This window comes from Corythoichthys intestinalis, chromosome 1 (genome assembly GCF_030265065.1).
Source record: "Corythoichthys intestinalis isolate RoL2023-P3 chromosome 1, ASM3026506v1, whole genome shotgun sequence".
NCBI lineage: Eukaryota > Metazoa > Chordata > Actinopteri > Syngnathiformes > Syngnathidae > Corythoichthys > Corythoichthys intestinalis.
This window is the reverse complement of record NC_080395.1, coordinates 42,069,331-42,087,746: the sequence shown is the minus strand read 5'-3', so window position 1 is coordinate 42,087,746 and position 18,416 is coordinate 42,069,331. Positions and strand designations below refer to the sequence as shown.

At 39.1% G+C, this 18,416-nt stretch overlaps 1 protein-coding gene across 4 annotated transcripts in view; it reads left to right on the top strand.

Annotated features, from left to right (window-relative positions):
• Positions 1 to 386: 386 nt before the first annotated feature.
• furina (furin (paired basic amino acid cleaving enzyme) a) overlaps positions 387 to 18,416 on the top strand; it is a 113,117-nt gene continuing 95,087 nt past the window's right edge. The window contains exons 1-2 of one of the 4 annotated variants that reach the window (XM_057844566.1): positions 387 to 554; positions 14,409 to 14,730. In XM_057844566.1, the coding sequence (XP_057700549.1) occupies positions 14,437 to 14,730 (294 nt within the window). In that variant the 5' untranslated portion in view covers positions 387 to 554; positions 14,409 to 14,436. Of the gene's footprint in view, positions 555 to 4,536; positions 4,711 to 14,404; positions 14,731 to 18,416 lie in introns of those variants that run through there. The other 3 variants (XM_057844487.1, XM_057844639.1, XM_057844408.1) reach the window with 3 other exon arrangements.

The window sequence follows — 18,416 nt, the reverse complement described above, 5'->3', positions numbered from 1 at the left end:
CACTTGCTCTACAAAAGATTAAAGTCTTTAAGTGTCTTTTTTTGAATAGCTGCCCACTGTAGTCATTACTGCCCCTGAATAGGTTAATCTGAAAATTGAGAACTACTTCTACTGTACGTAGCAAATTAACTGCAGATCTGTCATAACATCTCTCTAAAGCTGTACGTCGCATGACATCAACTCGTCATTTCCCCCGCCACGTATTAAACCTATTTTTAAAAACCGGATGACTTTAGAATTAACTGGGCGTGTGCTTGCGAACCACAACGAATTGGCGTTGCTACGCTACTAACGACCGGGAGGTGGTGCTGTCTCCGCGCATTACGGCTGACTGTCTCCGGAACGTCCCCGCTCAGTACACGGCCCGTGACGTATTTCCTGGGGCTTGTGTGGACCACTCCGGTGGCACACCACAGAGGGCTATCATGACTATTTATAACCAGCAATTCTCTCTTATCAAATGTTCGGTGGTTTTACCGCGCCGTCGTCGTTACTAGCACCGCTCGGTGCGAGACACAAACACGCCGGATCGAGCAGCATGTAAACCGAAGCTGGTAAGTTGAACCCTCCGTAAGTTTGCGTTAGCGCTGACAGACACATTCGGACTTGTTTTGAAAAATGTTCGGGTTTCGGCTCCTCCGGTACCGAAGGGACGGCGAACCTGAGTGGGACATCTTGGGGAGCCGGGTGGCTTGCTGTCAGTGGCTCCGGACTGGGAGCTCACACACACCGAGGTGACGTCGGTCGTGCCCGGTGTGATTGGGTGACGACCGGCGGCTTCCCTGGATTTGTAAAATTCGATACGCTTTAGCAAGGGAATGTTAATATTAGGGGGCGTCCGTAAAGTCAAGAGTACGTCGGAAACCTACCGTCAAAGTCAAGTTTGCGTTCCAGTTTACGGGGAATTTTGTTAAGTAGACGCAGATCGGTGACAGATTATGACTACGTGGTGGTGTCACGGGTTTGACGCGTGAGGTGAGGCGGAAAACGCGCTCCAATCGGCGGATGCGTCGCAAATCTCCAGTAGAGATATTTACATGCCTGGGAAGTTTGTTTCTCAAACGCACATTGTTTAGTGTTTTAAACAGCCAAACTAAAACCAAATGCAATTATTTCAGTTTTTATATAGTAATAATTCACTTGTTTGAATCCTCAATTTCCCAAATAGAAGAATTGTTGATGTTGTAGGATTTTTAAATTGTTTTATTTATTATTATTATTTTTACTGTTGACCAGAAATCCATGTACTTATTTGATCGAATTAACATTCAGTGGTGGTCACACACAACGCAAGTCAATTTGACAATTTATCGACCAATTTAGTGTTGAAAATGGCTTGCTCGCTTTGGTAATACAATTTTAACAGCTCAACAAACAGCAGTTCTATTTGTGGCTTCCTGAAAAGATGTTTTGCAGATTAGCAGAGATTTTGCTCAATGCCAACAACAAAATTACTGTCTTTCTTTGCCTGATGTCAATTTGGGATGGGAAGGCACTGCTGACCCTTGGTTTAATGGCAACCCAGCCCCATGCTTGGTTAATTTTAAGTGCGTGTCGTGCACAGAACAGTTTTTTTCTGTCACACAATTGTATCTTTTTGAAAAGACAACGTAGTCGATATATATGTATATCTGAAATTAAACCCAGTACTTACATAACAATTGGATAAACTGTGGATCAATTGGTTATTTCTGCACCCATTTCTGCAGGCTTTGCCAATTGACCCCACTGCGCAATAGTCATAGAGGCTGGGAATTCAAACATTACTCAGGACAAAACATGACGTAGGTCCAGAATTTTTATTATTAACCAAACAGCACATCTTTGACCACAAAAGTTTGCAAATCTTAAGCAATAAAATGCTCCCACTGCGCGGTTTATTTTCAGAATCTACCGAAATTAAAAACATGTGACATGGTAGGTGTGTACATGAGAATTATCAAAAGAGATTTGTCTAGCTGGTGTTACCTTTTACGAGTCACTTGGCATACTACTTTATGTAGAAGGTGGAAGATTGTTCATACTGCGTGGGATTCCATAAGATGTATGGCACATATTTCAAGCAATGCTTATGTTATGGACAGTAAAATGTCAATGCTTTTCACTCCCTCGTTGGACCATTGGAGATTTGAAGCCAGTCCGCTGTAACAAATTTCTGTCTGTCAACTCCTCCGCTTCTGCTAATGGACATGTTTTACCATGTCTGTGAGCTGCAATTTGAAGCAGGATACAATCGTGTGTGAATGTACAACAGTGATTGGAATTTGGTGGACCTCAACTCTAAATAAAACAGTCCCGCTTCAGAAAAGTGAATCCTGTGTTAAGTATGGCGGTCAATTGATCAGAGTCGTTTCTGATAAATCACTTGAATTCCATAGTCAATGCATACATTTTTGTATTAAACGTAATTGAAAATACATTTTACAAAGTTGTAATACTCAATTGTTAGATGTTTCAATGAGTTGTCATTTCCTCACCTGAATGCTGTGTAACCAGTCTTTTAAACCAGCATGTGTGTTCGTGTTTTGTGGACAAGTCGTAGGGAGGTTTAAGTTAATGTAAAACACAGTTGAGATTGAGTTGAGACATCGTGAACATCTGCCCAATGTGCTCTGGCATAAGCTCCAGCTCACCCGGTAAGGATAGAAGGTACAGAAAATGGATAGATTGATGGTTCTCAGGAATTTGTACAGAATGTCTGTCTGCGAGATTTCATAGAACAGAACTATAACTACCATAATAAACCTATTCATATGTAATATAAATATCCCACGTATAAATGGGTATTTTTGAATGTTTATGTGGTTTGAGAAGCCAAACTCATCTGTTGGTGCTATTACTGTAGTGTAGAGCATTCCATTTTACTGAATCTGACAAGATGAGCCTGTGCAACAGGAACAGGAATCATTACTATAAAGGAACATGGACGGTTGTGAGTCATTCCATTTCTGGTCAGGTCAGATTCCAGGAAAGAAGTTGCAACTCAGAATTTTCCTAGTTGTTTACACAGTGTTTGGGTCCTTACGTCTGTATTTTATTGTGCTCTAAAGATAGAGTTGCCATAGTGGAGTGGTAAATTAATGTGATTATTTTAGGCCTGCAATGATTCATCAAATCAATAAGTAAAACAAATTTGATTTACAAAACGTTCAACGAAAAACACAAAAATTGAACAAGAGTACACTTCCAAATAATAGGTTCCAAATTCCTTCATAAATCAGAAATGGTCTATGCCACTATTTTTTAACTGATATAATAAAATCCTTTATCCCTACTAGGGCTGCAGCTATCGATTATTTTCGTATTCGATTAACCAATGAAGTAGTTAGTTTGAATAATCGCGTAATCGCATAAGGAACATGAACAGTTAAAATACCTGAACTGTGCCTCAAACGGTATAAAAAATAAATGAGGATCTATGTACAACAAAAGAACAATTGGCTAACTTACATAGCAAAAGTCTGCTAGCTTAAATGCTATAAAATGGTAACTTTTTTGCAATGCTCTTAACAAATGGTTCAGACTCACATTCCCGCCAAAAAATGTCTAAATGTACTTATAAACTAAATTACGAATGCATTAAAAAGCATTAGCCCGAACAAAAAGTTGGCTTACGTTGATCTTAACAGGGAGCAGTTGGATTCAGCCATGTGAAATGAGGCAGACCAGAGGGCAGTGTATCCACCCTAATCAATAAAACTAAATTTAAACACTTTCAACATAAACCATTACAACGCCACTTTAATTAAATACTCAAAGCAACAAAATTTAATTTTAATATTTTTTACTCGAGTTAATCGATTCATCGTAGCAGCACTAATCCTTACCTATTTACAGACACAATTTTTTTCATTGTGACGTAATTTGTTTAAACCTTAAAAATAAGCGAGTGAATAACTTTTTAAAGTCGTTTTTCTTGTTAAGACTAAATATTAGACATCAATTAACACCTACCGAATTTAAAAATAGCCCGGGGGCATATTGCGCCATGAAACTGCTATGTCAGCTTATAGACATATTGTTCTATCAAGCACAACAATTCTTTTGGCCTAAAATACAGTAGGGTTTCTATAAGGCAGTTGCAAGGATAGAAACTGATTTTTCAGCCTTGTGTGTTTTCCGCTTTATGGCATTTATAATTCAAATTAAAATCTTTGATCTGGTGAGCTATTGTAAAAACACTGAATTTATTAGCTTGAAAAATCAATTATTTGTTTAAAAGTTATTCTGCTTGCATACACTTGCGCTAACCACTACTTTTGGGAAGTAAAGGTCAGATAAACAGAATGTATTAAGGTTTTTCTACTTCTTAGAAAAGTAAATATTTTACCAAAGAGCTCATTTGAAATGTCCCAATGTTTGTAAAGTTAGCATTATTAGCCCTCTAATTATGATTTTTTTTTTTTTTTGTGGTATTTCCTCCATTACATGTTGACTGTCCGACATGTGGTATCAATTTACTGTGCTCCTACCAGAGACAACTCACAGAGAAGTGGTGGGCTTTGCCTTAGTCTCTAGTGAATGGCAAAATAGTTCCCCCACGCACCAGTTGTTGGTGTGTGCGCTTTTTAACCCTGCTGTTAACTGAGTGGCTGAGCTTGTAGGTGAGGTCACAGACATCTGTACTTAAAAAGTCAGCACATACTAACCTCAAACAGAGGTTTGGAAACTTGTTTACTCACAGCACCAAAAGACGGAGGGCAAAGTTGAGTAAGTAATGCCAGATTTCATTTCCATTTTCGTTTTTGTAACCTGTCTGTCCTATATGGCTTTTTAAAATTTTAGTTCAACTTGGATTTTTGTCCCCCCCCCCCCCCAAAAAAGAGTACAGTGTATTATTAGTTAGAGTCGACACATTCATTTTCATCAAACCTCAGCTGATGAAAGCAAACTATATAAATATAAGTTGTTTTCTTAAATGATGTCATTTTCTCTTACAGTGGTTTCTTTTTTTCTCCCATACAAAAAGTGACAGTATTCACACGGGTATTAAACGTATCAGTATAAGATTTTCATATATAGCTTGTTCATTAATCCTATATTTTGTAGTGTAAACATTTTCTGTCTTTTGGGCTGTGTGCCCTTTATTTCGCAATGCATTTACCAACAACTAAGTTAAATTGTTCATTATGACTTTTTAGCATTTCAAGTCTTTGTTATCATTTAATATCAATGTTATTTTCACTGTGTAAAGGTTTTCATTATACCATAATTTAGTCAATAGTCAAAATTGTTTAAGAGGGCTTTATATATGCTCAACTGTGCAGTTGAGATAAGTGTATCGGTGAGATGATTTTGAACTTCCTCAATCCAGCTAGCAAGACATTAAAAGAGATTAGATGTCAAACTGTGAAAGAGGACAAAAAACTGAAAATAATTCCCCTTGGCAGAACAACAAGAGCATTTCACTCGTTTCGTCAACAAGTTTTTGTCATTGAATAACCTAGAATAATTGTAGAGTGAAAGGTGAAAACAGATTGTACTTTTTTTCTTCCAAAAAGCAATTATGAAATTATACTTATTATTGTATAAAATCGTTTGGCCAAAGCATTACCGTAATTTCCGGACTACAAGCCACTACTTTTTTCTCTCATTTTGGGTCCTGCGGCGTGTGCACTGATGCGGCCAATTTGTGTATTTTTCTGACGGCCGCCAGGGGCGCTCGAGCATGGAATGTGGGAGTGAGACACGTGGAATATATGTGTCGAGGAAGACGCTAGTTTGCACTACTACCGGTAGTTTAACTTTGTGCATTGTGCATGAACAGAGGTGGCGAACACTCGTCTTTGTGCATGAGTAGAATTGGCAGACCTGCATCATGCAAAATGCTAGAAGAAATTAAATTGGCCATGTATGGGACGCTTTGACGACGAGCGGCGAGAGATCGTTTGCATGCGAAGAGCAGCTTTGGGGGAGCCTAGCATCGTGAAGCGCTGTGAAAGAGTCCGCCATCGGACTTTGAGGGGCCAGTCTGCTGCGAGGAGGACGGCACAGGCTGGGAGTGAATATGCCTCATTATGGGAGACATTGAAGGCGACGTGAAGGACAGACTGAGTAGGTGCGTGCTTGGCGAAGTGCATCTGAGCGTCTTCATATCCGACACTGAGGGTGAAGACTTTCATGATTTGAATGCACAGGAGGATGATGAAGATTGCTAACAAAGACTTTTATGTTTTTATTAACCAGCACAATTAGTGCTGCACCGCCATGCTGATGCTATGCAACTTCCGTGCCGCTGCTATATAACTGCCGTGTTTGCTGGCGATGTTTGGAACGAAAAGTTAAGGTGTGTTATTAAACTTTTGAAAACTGTATTTCTTTGTCAATGTCTCATTTTACTAAGTGGGCACGCGCGGCTTATAGGCAGGAGAGGCTTATGTATGTACAAAATGGTTTTTCCTTTAAAAATGTACTGGGTGAGGCTTATAATCAGGGGCGCACAATAGTCCAGAAATTACGGTACTCATTAAAACAGTTGCTTAATAGACATTGAACCTTTATAGTACTTTTACCTTGTAAAAACAGTGGTATTACTAAGCAAAAATATGAGCAAGATGTACAGCACACACAGAAGCTAAAATAACGTAAGGCAGGAGGAAACCCTGATGTTAAGGTAGTCACGTCAAAGTACTTCTACATATGCAGAAATAAATAGACAAGTTGTCTGGGCAGTTCTTAACACGCCTCAACAAATACAAAGTAGTGAGACACAAACGACGAATGCTCTGATAATAGCATAAAGAAAAGCCATTTAATACTTTGGGCGAGCCTTCCCTTGAGACAGAGCCATTGTATTGAATGCTGTGATATGTCATAACATTTGAGAAGACTGGAACAAGGTAAACAAGTTTGTCCACTAAAAGCAGGAAGGAGTAAATCTGAGCAGGTGTGTTCGAAGCAGCAGAATCAGGCAAATATCAATGGGGATACTAGATGCACTTTAATAATTAAATTGGTAACCAAAAGATTGTGTTTTTCCAATATGCTTCTGCTTCAGACTGTTGGACTAGCTCTCAACATCCAATGTTCCTGATACTGGATTACTTTAGCACTTTATTTTTCATTAATAAAGCCAGCTTTCATGTTCTTCCAGCAGGGTCTGTTGGGTGTCTCAAAGCAATATCAGGTCAAGGCTCGACTGATATGCTCTAAATTCTAGCAGTCTTTGAATGTCTGCTCAACGCCATTGTTTGTTTTGCCTTGTGGCGATACAGATGTTTTAAAATGGAGATGTTTGTCCACTAAAGCGACCAAAACCACATAAAAACAATAAATTATCCCCGTCATGTATCTGGCCTGCAATTTCCCAACTACACTTGCTTGTTGGAATGCAGCTATCAAATGTTTTGAGGATTTTTTTTTCACAGATTAGAACTAATTCATTGAATCATAGGGGGAATTCTCATTCATGTTTAAAAAATCTTTATTTTCTGACAACTGGGAAAATGTACCAACCTTTCCTAAACAGATATACAACTTAATTTTGATTTATATGAAGGGCTACTATGGCACGCTTCTGACGGCTATGTAAGGTTAGTGACATAATAGAATGAACTTATTTTCCAGTACTTTATTACGAGTCAATTACTTATTTGATATTACATTGCTTCCTTTTGGACCTTTTTTTTCAGTGGCAAGGGCAGGAATAAGAAATGAGATTTGCAGAGTCCAGCCAGCACTTGTATTACAGCGTTTATATTTTATAGACAAGTTTCCTGAGCGAAATATGGGTGGCGCCATCTTGGAAAATGTCTCCTCCGAACTTCCAATTTAGAAAGAACAACATGAATTGCGGTTGAAGTAAGCAGTGTGTTGACCAGTGTTGTCACAGATTACTTGAAAAAGTAATATAATTACTGGTTACGCCTAAAAAAAGTAATCTAGTTACTTTACTGATTACTTTATTATCAAAGTAACTAAGTTACTTTAAAAGTAATTTATCGTTTTTTACCTTTTTTTTTTCTCTTTGCTGTCTCAACATAAGAATGACAACAGAAAAATGTCATCACATGTAATTTAATTTTTCACTCTTCGAGTCAGCGGGGGTTTAATTATTAAGTGTAGTTGATTTCAACCACCATTGACTCGCACTAGCTTAGCCACTCCAGAGCCCTGAAACTAACAAATATCTTAAAAACTGCACGGAATTTGTTCAAATCAACTCCCAACGACTAAACTCCCACTAACTTAAAGTCCTAATGTAAAAAATTCTGAGCTCTCCCTTTAAAATTATAACCTAGCCGTTAAAATGTTGTTTATAAAAGTTGTAAAGCAATATAACAAACAACAAAAATTAACGAAATGAAAAAGAATCCTTCAAAGTATTTCATAATGGGTCCAAATTATTTTTCGAACCGATCATGTGACTAGCACCTGACGGTGATGAGACGGTCCTTTGCTTAGCCAAAACTACAGCCGAGGAGGCAAGACCTAAGCTTTCAAAAGCTTCAGCAACTAAGCTTGAACCGAGGATTGAACACGAACAGTGTCAAGATTTATATATAATATAAACAGTACAGGCCAAAAGTTTGGGGACACGTCATTTAATCAATCACAAATGATGGTCCCAACCCCAACATGTCTCCCCCCACCATACAAAAGTCAAACTCCGCCTATGGTTACAAAATGTGACTATAAAATGTACGTAAAGGCTGGTTAGAAACTGTAGAAGTGCTCTCGTTACCTGCCGGCTGTTTTGAGTTGTAAAGCGCTGTGCTGTAATTCCAAGTGGTTCCTTTTTTTTTTTAATCCTCCGATTAGAAAACGTGACATGTGATGTCACTCCCAACTCAAGAGCAACATTTCTATTCGAAATGCTCTCCGTACATGACTACAGTAATCTTAATTCAACATACATTATGAGGCAATAACAAAATAGTAACACACAGGCACTAAGGAAACTTTAGATTTGTGCTTAAAAAAAAAAGAGCACATTAGATTGCTAGTTACTGAAAAAAGTAATCAGATTACAATAGCGCGGTACTTAGTAACGCGTTACTGACAACACTGGTGTTGACAAAGTTAAAACTGCAAAATCAAGCCAGAGGAACCCACGGAATCTCCAAAAATGGATTCAGCACGACGTAGATGAGCTTGTATGATTGCTTTTGTCACTTCCTTGATCATTCGTTGACAAAATTATAACAAGCTGGCAGCCTGTGTTGACGTGAGGTATAGATTGATACGTAGGCCACTTGAGTGACCAAAATGAGGTGAAATTACAAATTATATTACATTTGCTGAATGCAGAAGGGCTGACAAGGACTTTGTTGTGACAAGGAAATATTACAAGGTATGTACATTAGAGGTGTGACAATATATCGAAATGGTGATATATCGTGATACTTTGCATCCAAAAGGTTATCGATACGCTCATGCCAAGAATCGAGATATCGTTTTGAAAAGGTATCAATGCTTAGAAAAAAAAAAAAAAAAAAAAAAAAGAAGGAACCAACAAGTTGCTACCAAAGTCTTACTACATAATAGTGTTTCAGTTAACTCAATGGCAGCCATTGACAGTCACTTTTTCCGATTTTCAGGGCATTTACAGGTCACTTTCTGTTCATTTTAGGGCATTTACAGATAACTTCCTTTTGAGTCACTGCCTATTATTCATTTGGGGATTCCTGGCTCACTTCCTGTTCTGTAACCCAAAATCAACAGGAAGTGCCCATAAAATGCCCCCAAATCAACAGGAAGTGACTGAAAATCAACCTAAAATGGCCCAAAATCACCTCCTTGCCTGGCATTAATTGGCTGCCACTGATGTCTATAGAAGTGGGAGGGGCCTGTTTGAAGTGGGAGGAGTTAATTTGCTGCCACCCTCCCAGTTCAAATGGACTGGACATAAACTTACAGCAGAAGGATGAATATAGCTTGTTTTTTGTTTTATTAGTTTTTTTTTTTTGGTAGTATGATTTCCTGACCAATGTATCGATAATCGCTGTATTGCTATATTGTGAGATCGTTATCGTGAGCTTCATATCAGAAATCGTCTTGTGGGGTACCAATAGGTTCCCACCCCTAACGTACATATAAACAAAAATGGTATGTAATTCTTTTTTTATTGCAGATATCGATCGCAATAAAACATTTATTTAAAATGATTAGTGCATGTGCAAAACGGATCAATAAATCACAATTTATAAAATTAAGATAAAAATAGCATACGAGAATGTGATATCAGACAGCAGAGCTCCGGAGCAGCTTGAAAGCCTCGCCGAACTTTCACGCGACATTACGCAGACTGTCTGCAGCATCCAGACGGGCTTTCTCCCGCTGTCCTTGGTAATTCCAGCTCTAATAGCGTATCTTAAAGTTGCTGCATCTAAAAAGCTCTTAGTTGGATCTCGGGATCGAGCTGATGGTCCGCCGTGAGGCGAGCCACCGCTTCCAGCCCCAGCCTCTTGGCCACCCCCGGGTAGAACACACGTAGTCTCAATATATCTCCATCAACGTTAGGGGTGCAACGGTTCAGTTAGCCCACGGTTCTGTTTGAACCTCGGTTTTGGGATTACGGTTTCGGTTCGGTTTCGGTTTGCGTTTTGCTTTTTTTATTTTTTTTTTAACTGCCTTTAATTTGCTTTAAAAAAAAAAAAAAAAAGAAATAAACACTTAAAATGTAAACATTTTCGACTGTTAAAATGCCTCTTAGCTCTTTGGCTAGTGTGTAGTGACTCACTACTGAAATACACACACAGTCGTAAAAAAGTTACTTGACAAAGTAACTGGTGATACCTTTTATGTTTTGTTTTTTTTTCATAAAAAAAAAAAAAAATAAAACAAAAAACCCCAAAACACCTTTGCTATGTTTGGAGGTCATTTAATGTTGTGAATCAACCGTTAAAGTTGATAAATTTGCTCCCGTTTTTGCATTAGTTCCCTTCTGTCTACTTTCGACATGTGAAAATTTTAAAACTGTTTCATCCTTTAAAGATAGACTCAAGTCAAGATTTTGCCGATTTAGGAGTATTTTAGATAAAAAGTTGCTTAGGTTCCCTCGTAAGGTTTACTACAACAGAGCCTTTCTGAGAAGTTTACTGCTCTAAAATGGCGGCTGTTTACTAACGCTACCGAGTCTGTCATTTCGTATGTAGTTCTATATGCATGAGATATCTAGGCGTAGATTGTATGTTGTCGGCTAAGTCAGGTAATATTGGAGCCACCTAGCCTAGCATCGCGTTTGCTACAGCGTCTCAACAAACACTCTTCCCTCTCAGAGTCTCTGACTTTTCTCGCGTTATTCAACCAACGCATTGTCTCGTTGCAGAAACGATGACCAAATCCGAATGGATGAAAAAAAACAAAACGTAATGCACGAGAAACGTGCAGATTTTGAACGTAATGTACGGCGTACACATTTAAAAATGAGTGCTCACTTGTACAAATTACGATGAGACCGTACAATTTGACAGGTATGAATTATAGTGGACCGTCACAGTTAGGTAGTAGCACACTGTAGCATGGGACGTCCAACTTCCAACTATCAGTGTTCAGGGCGAAACTATGTGCTTTAGCGAAATCATCTTCGATGGCTTTGCGTGCCATTTCACAAATGTCGGGGATTACGTTGTTGGAGAAATATGTCCGCGAGGGAACAATGTAACGCGGGTCAAGTGTTGCAAATAAATTAACGAAGCCCACCGTGTGTTTTCACTGGTCTCATCTTCGGGGTTGTCCTACCCTGAGAAAGTGATATCTGTGGGGTGATGCTGGCTGAGGTGCCGGAGTCATGTTATAAAAGTGTTGCCATTAGCATGGGGAACAAGCGCTGAGCAATGCTTGCAATTTTTTTTTCTTCAATATTTTCTCTCCCTCCGCATTGTAATCCACGGGGAAACCAAAATGTTGCCACACCGCAGATTTGAAAGAAGCCGGTGCTTCCTCAAAATTCGGTCACTTCACTTCTCCGCTCGCCATAGCTATTTGTTTTCTTCCTTGTTTCACTTTCACTTCGCTCGTAAGCGAGAGAGGGCGTTACTCGGCTTCTATTACACAGGTGCTTGACAGCGATCCGACATTTACTTGTGGGGCGGGAGTTTCTCCACAGCGGTGCTTCACGTCACACACAGGCACACAGAGCTCGATCAATTCATTCCACAAGCGTTCGGAATACATTAATTGCAAAACCGAAAAGGTGCGGTTCATAAAGGTGTATTGAACCGTACAGGGCGAACCAAACGGTTCGGCTTTGAACCGCAAATCGTTGCACCGCTAATCAACGTACAGTAAGTGTTCATGTGAGGCACATTTTCTTATCTTCCCATGCCTAACAGCGTTTTCCACACGTAATCAAACGAACAAAAAACTTGTAACACTTTCATTTATGCGTCGAGATAATTGTGCCATCGACACCTTCTGACTAGCAATTTTTTTTGGAGCACCGGACACATGAAAATGCAGGGATAGGAAGAACATACCTTCCATAATACAGCGGCAACATGGCTACAAAAACACCTGGACTTTGTGGTGTCACAAGCTTGGTTCCACACCTGCCTTCATGAACATATTGTCCTCCCCTGTCATGATGATGGCAGATCGATGCGGTTTTTCGAAATTGTCAGTTTTAAGGGATTTTGATGAGAAGTGTAACTCTCTCTACTGTTGTTGTGCATGGAGAAATTCTAAAACTAAAGTTGCGAGCAGACATAAGGAAGTAAAGCGGAAGTACCGCCAAAACTTGTCTATACTGAGCAAATTGACTGATATTTTCCCAGACTATAGCGGGCAATAAGCGTCTACGGCAGAGGAACAACATTACACTGTAGCAGAAATGACCTACAGTGCCCTCCATAATTATTGGATTTATAATAATTATGTGTTTTTTAGCTTCTAATAGTTTTTTTTTTTTTTTTTAAATAATACGGCACCTCAATGGAAAAAAAGAGAAAAAATCCAACCTTCAATACAAGTGCATTTATTCAGTGGGGAAAAAAATCCCACATAAAGACATAATTATTTGACATCAAATAATGTGTGCCACAATTATTAGCACCCCTGGTGTTAATACTTTGTACAATCCCCTTTTGCCAACAAAACAGCACCTAATCTTCTCTTAGAATGTTTCACAAGATGGGAAAAGACAGAAAGAGGGATCTTCAGCTATTCCTCTTTGCAGAATCTCTCTAAATCATCCGGAGACCTGGGTCCTCTCCTCTTCAGCTCACCCCACAGGTTTTCAATGGGGTTGAGGTCTGGGGACTGAGATGGCCATGGGAGGAGCTTGATTTTGTGTCTGGTGAACCATTTCTGTGTAGATCTGGCCATATGTTTAGGGTCATTGTCTTGCTGAAAGACCCAGTGACGACCCATTTTCAGCTTTTGGGCAGAGGGCAACAGATTTTGATTTAAAATGTCCTGGTATTTCAAAGCATTCATGATGCCATGCAACCTAACAAGGTTCCTAGAGCCTTTGGAAATGAAACAGCCCCACAGCATCACTGACCCACCTCCATACTTCACAGTGGGTATGAGGTGCTTTTCAGCATGCACATCTTTCGTGGCACGCCAGACCCACTTAGAGTGTTTGAGGCCAAAAAGCTCAATCTTGGTCTCATCTGACCAAAGCACACGGTCCCAATACCGCTTGGCGAACTCTACGAACTTTATGATTGTGAGTGAGGAAAGGTTTTCTCCGTGCATGCTTCCCAAACAGCTTGTTGGCGTGTAAACAGCACCTCATACCCACTGTGTAGTATGGGGGTGGGTCAGTGATGCTGTGGGGCTGTTTCGCTTCCAAAGGCCCTGGGAGCCTTGTTAGGTTGCATTGCATCATGAATGCTTTGAAATAACAGCTCCTCCCATGGCCATATCAGTCCCCAGACCTCAACCCCATTGAAAACCTGAGGGCTGAGCTGAAGAGGAGAGTACAGAGGAGAGGACCCAGGTCTCTGGATGATTTAGAGAGATTCCGCAAAGAGGAATGGCTGAAGATCCCTCTTTCAGTCTTTTCCCATCTTGTGAAACATTATAGGAGAAGATTGGCTGCTGTTTTGTTGGCAAAAGGGGGTTGTACAAAGTACTAACACAAGGGGTGCTAATAATTGTGACACATTATTTGATGTCAAATAATTATGTCTTTATGTGGGATTTTTTCCCCCACTGAATAAATGCACTTGTATTGAAGGTTGGATTTTTCTCTTTTTTTCCATTGTCCCATATTATTCAGAAAAAAAAATATTAGAAGCTAAAAAACACATAATTATTATAAATCTAATAATTATGGAGGGCACTGTATGTCCGTCCCTCCACTACATATCTGGTAGTAGCTCATCTGCAAAAACAAGTAAACAACAAAATTGAGGCACTATTAATATCGAGATTTCAATATATCTTGAATATTAGGATATTCTTAATGCAGGCTCATATTCATTATTGTTCCTTTTTCCTCCCTGTTTTCTGTCAGGTAGGCTGTGACCTTCCCTTTCTTTTCTCTCCATGCACCGACAAATACCGTGGGCGGCCGTGGCCTGGCGGAAAGGTGCAATGCACAGAGACTGTGCTGCTTCTGGAGAGCCCATGGGTGCTGGCCCATCATCTCTCTGTGCGAGCAGCTGTCGAATTACTCTGGTGGAGTTGCTTTTATGCTCTCTGATGATCCTGCTGGTTTCTGGACTGGAACCGGCACTGGGTCAGAAGGTCTTCACCAACACATGGGCAGTCCACATACCTGGAGGTCGGGAAGAAGCAGAAAAAATAGCTAATAAACATGGCTTCATCAACTATGGACATGTAAGTTAAACATTTCCTCTGAAGTCTTTTGGTTCACTTGTACAATCCAAACACAAAAAGGTCAATCTTGTGGTTAGACCTTTGCCGAGTTATTATGCTGTAAGTGCTATAATTACAATTAAGTAAGACGAAAGAGATTTTAGTTTCCATTAGTTCCTTGTTGGCTCAGTATCAGGTGTAAGCACTAATCGGCATATCGCTTAGCAATAGGGATATATTTGTGTATGGGTTTATTAAGATTAATTAGTCAACATGCCATTTTATAGTGCGTCTGCATCTTCCTTTTCGGAAGGCAGCACTTGACTTTCAATGCAACATATTGTAAAACTGAAAATGTGGCCAAGAAACAATGCTTTTTTTGCGTTAGTAAACGTAACCTCAAAAATGTGGACTTGATTCTGTAAAAGGTACTTTTCAGCAGCACCACGTCTCACAAGATCACAGTCTGGGAGGCTCCAGTGGTTTGACAATATAACAATATGACGTCACCTAAAACAATTATCTCAGGTTTTTGCAGCAGGATATGAGAAGCAATTAGAATTTGGGCTGGGTGGACTTCTGTGAGATGTGTTATGGTGTGATCTCGGCACAATGACCCAGGAAGCAATAGCCATTTTCTGACTTGCATGTTTTTATTACCACTGATAAGCAGGGTTTACCATCATTCATGTTCTAGTACTGTATTCTTCAACATCTTGATTAGAGTTTCTGAAACAATACTGCTTGTTGACTGAACCTTTGAACAAACAAACATTTCTAACCTTTTAGTAGGTTTCTGGCTACATGTAGCTCATGTTTTGTCAGACATAGCTTGTATGTATGGTGCAACTGTTGTGTACATATGTTGGAAATATAAAGAATAGAATGAACACTTTTGCAGTGATCAAACACTAGCTGGCTGGCTTTCTTCATTCTTAAAAGGTCGACTTTATTACTCTACAAATTGCCTGATATCTAAAAATAACCTCACACATTTGTTTTGCTGCATCCATTTTGTTTAGCGTTTTTCCTTACGAGGTTTCATTAACATTGGTAGTGAGGTCAGGCATACAATTAAAAGTGAATTGCAGTGAACACTTTCATTCTTAATCCCTAGTTTTGGACGTAATATTGTGATAGAATAATTGAGAATTCAATTCAATTCAATTCAATTCAATTTTATTTGTATAGCCCACAATCACAACAGAGGTCTCAAAGGGCTTTACAGAGGCAATATGATACACAATTAGAAATGAAGCAACAAAGATGAATAGATACAGTTCAAGTCCTGGGTATCCCAATTCAATGCTTGATAGATACAGCTACAAGGTAAACGAATACAAGGTATGTATACCTTTTCTTTTTACATTTGTGTCCCCCCATATTGTTACAATAAAAAAACAAAACAAAACAAATGAACACTTAAGGTACAGACAGACACAAGATGACAGCTTTAGAAAAGGTCTTGTGCCCTTAACCAACACCTTTTACAGTGTTCAACAGAGAAACCCTAGTATCCATTTACTTCTATGAGATTGCCGTAGCATTTCATGACCTAAGGTTTTGTCAGGACTAATCAATCAAAGTACAAGTCCAATGTAAAGCACCTGCCATGTAGTAAAGCATGAACCACTGAATATACTGTCTAGGCTATTTATTATGCCTCAAAAGCTGACAGTAATTCAACCCCTTTTGCCTTTTTCTGTTTGAGCTTTGGGTTCTATTTTACTAGATTATTCTAGCGGAAACATTGGTATTTTAAATTTTTCGTGCCACTTCAATGCTCACTTTTTCATAGATTTTCAAAGAAATCCTCATGAATTGAAATGCTCTTTAAAATGATAGGTCTATTTTGGAACAGTGAATAATTAAAACAAAGTTAAAGTGATTCAATTACAAAATCGTCTGACTCACACAGCTTGATATTGAGATTAACTGCAAGCTTGCTTCTACAAATGGTCGCTTTACATTTTAAAGACCTATTCTTGCCCACATCATTAAACTTGTTCTGCTTCTCAAACAGAAATAAGATTCATTTTTGGCCGCAGATCCATTCTAGTGGTATTCACATCATAATGTAGCTTTAGGGTATATGTCAACACACATAAGAGTTGCCTAGAATTACCTTAATTAGTGAATAAAAAATGAATGACTTGAATTGTTGGAGAATAGGATCAAAATCGATGCGGGAATCTAAACACCTGACACTGGGGAAAGCATTTTTCCCTCGTTATCTGTTGAGGTTGACGTCTCATTAAAGACTTGAGATTTCTAGCATTTTTGAGTACACTTGGTTTTCCTGATAGAGGCCCGAGGCATTTTTTTGTACCAATTATTCAACCTTGTACGCAGCTCATGAATCTTTAGTGATCAAGGCAGTGTCACTATTTAACATACTGTTTTGCATCATTAACCTCTGGTTCTAACTCATACATGGCAATTTAATGACTTAACAGTACATTAATGGCTAACATTTTTTTCTTTACTCATGCTATATATGTTCAGCTTTAGTAAGTACTTAACAAAGTGAAGAAATAAAAACAGTTTATACTTATTGGAAAAGTCTGCATCAAACTTGGTCCACACGGACGCCATTGTAAGATGCTATGAATAACTTCACAATCCATGGTGACAAAATGATCAAAGGTGTTTGGGACCTTATTTATATTCTGCTTGAATCCTATTTTTAATTGTTCATCTGGAGACCTTTAAAAAGGCAAAGCACCATACTGCAGAGTGAAAATGTCTCTGTTGTTGCTGATGTAAGATTATAAAAAGTCTGGAAAAAGATAAGTAATGCTAAAAAATCTTGATTGTCTTGGCTGCTCGGTTATGGTAACCTGTTTAGCATGTACAAAGGGATTGTGTCTGGACTTTTGTAACAAAGCAACTACACGTCTGCTCTTTGGTGCCATATGTTTCTACTTTATTTGATGAGTTTCATAATGGTCTTTCAGCAAGGAATGTCATATCTGTCCAGACAAGGATTAAAGAACCAAAAAGAGATGATGATGAAATGGTATTATGTTGAAATTCATTAAACAACTAGTGCTCGTTTGAAAATCTATTGTTGAGGGAAAAATCTAAGCATCTGGCGTTAACTACGTCACAGGACAATTGCACGCTGCTTTTGTTTTAGTTTGATGTAGCGCCCTTCGTGGTGTCAAAACTCCAACCTACCTACACTTACATTCGTCTAAGTTCGTTCGGAGAGCTGGAACTTTCAACTTTAAAGAGTATTAAAACACCTGGGGAAATGCTAATATTCCATCATTTATCCATAAATGCATGCCTTTTGGATTCATATCATGCCACTTCGTGTAATTACACACATCGCAACTCCAAGAAAATGATAGAAATTTGCATCGATTGTCAAGCTAAACCGACCGGCGCCCGAGATCCCGGAAATCTCGCATATTGTGTGCGTGACGTCACAACTAGGAAACACTCAGTGCTTTGGTCCTGATAAAGTACTGAATGGTGGCGATGATGGCGGACAATTTTTGTTTCTAGTTGCAGCGACGAATCCGACGTAACGAACGTTCTTCTAATGGTGACGAGGACAGTTATGAACCTTTCTTTGGTGTTTTGGGTTATCAATTTGATCCCAAACAAAAGCAAATGCAGCCTAATGAAACGATCATTGAGGGGAGCAATCACACTGATGAAACACCGGCAACAGATCGTGTGGGAAACAGCGAATGGTT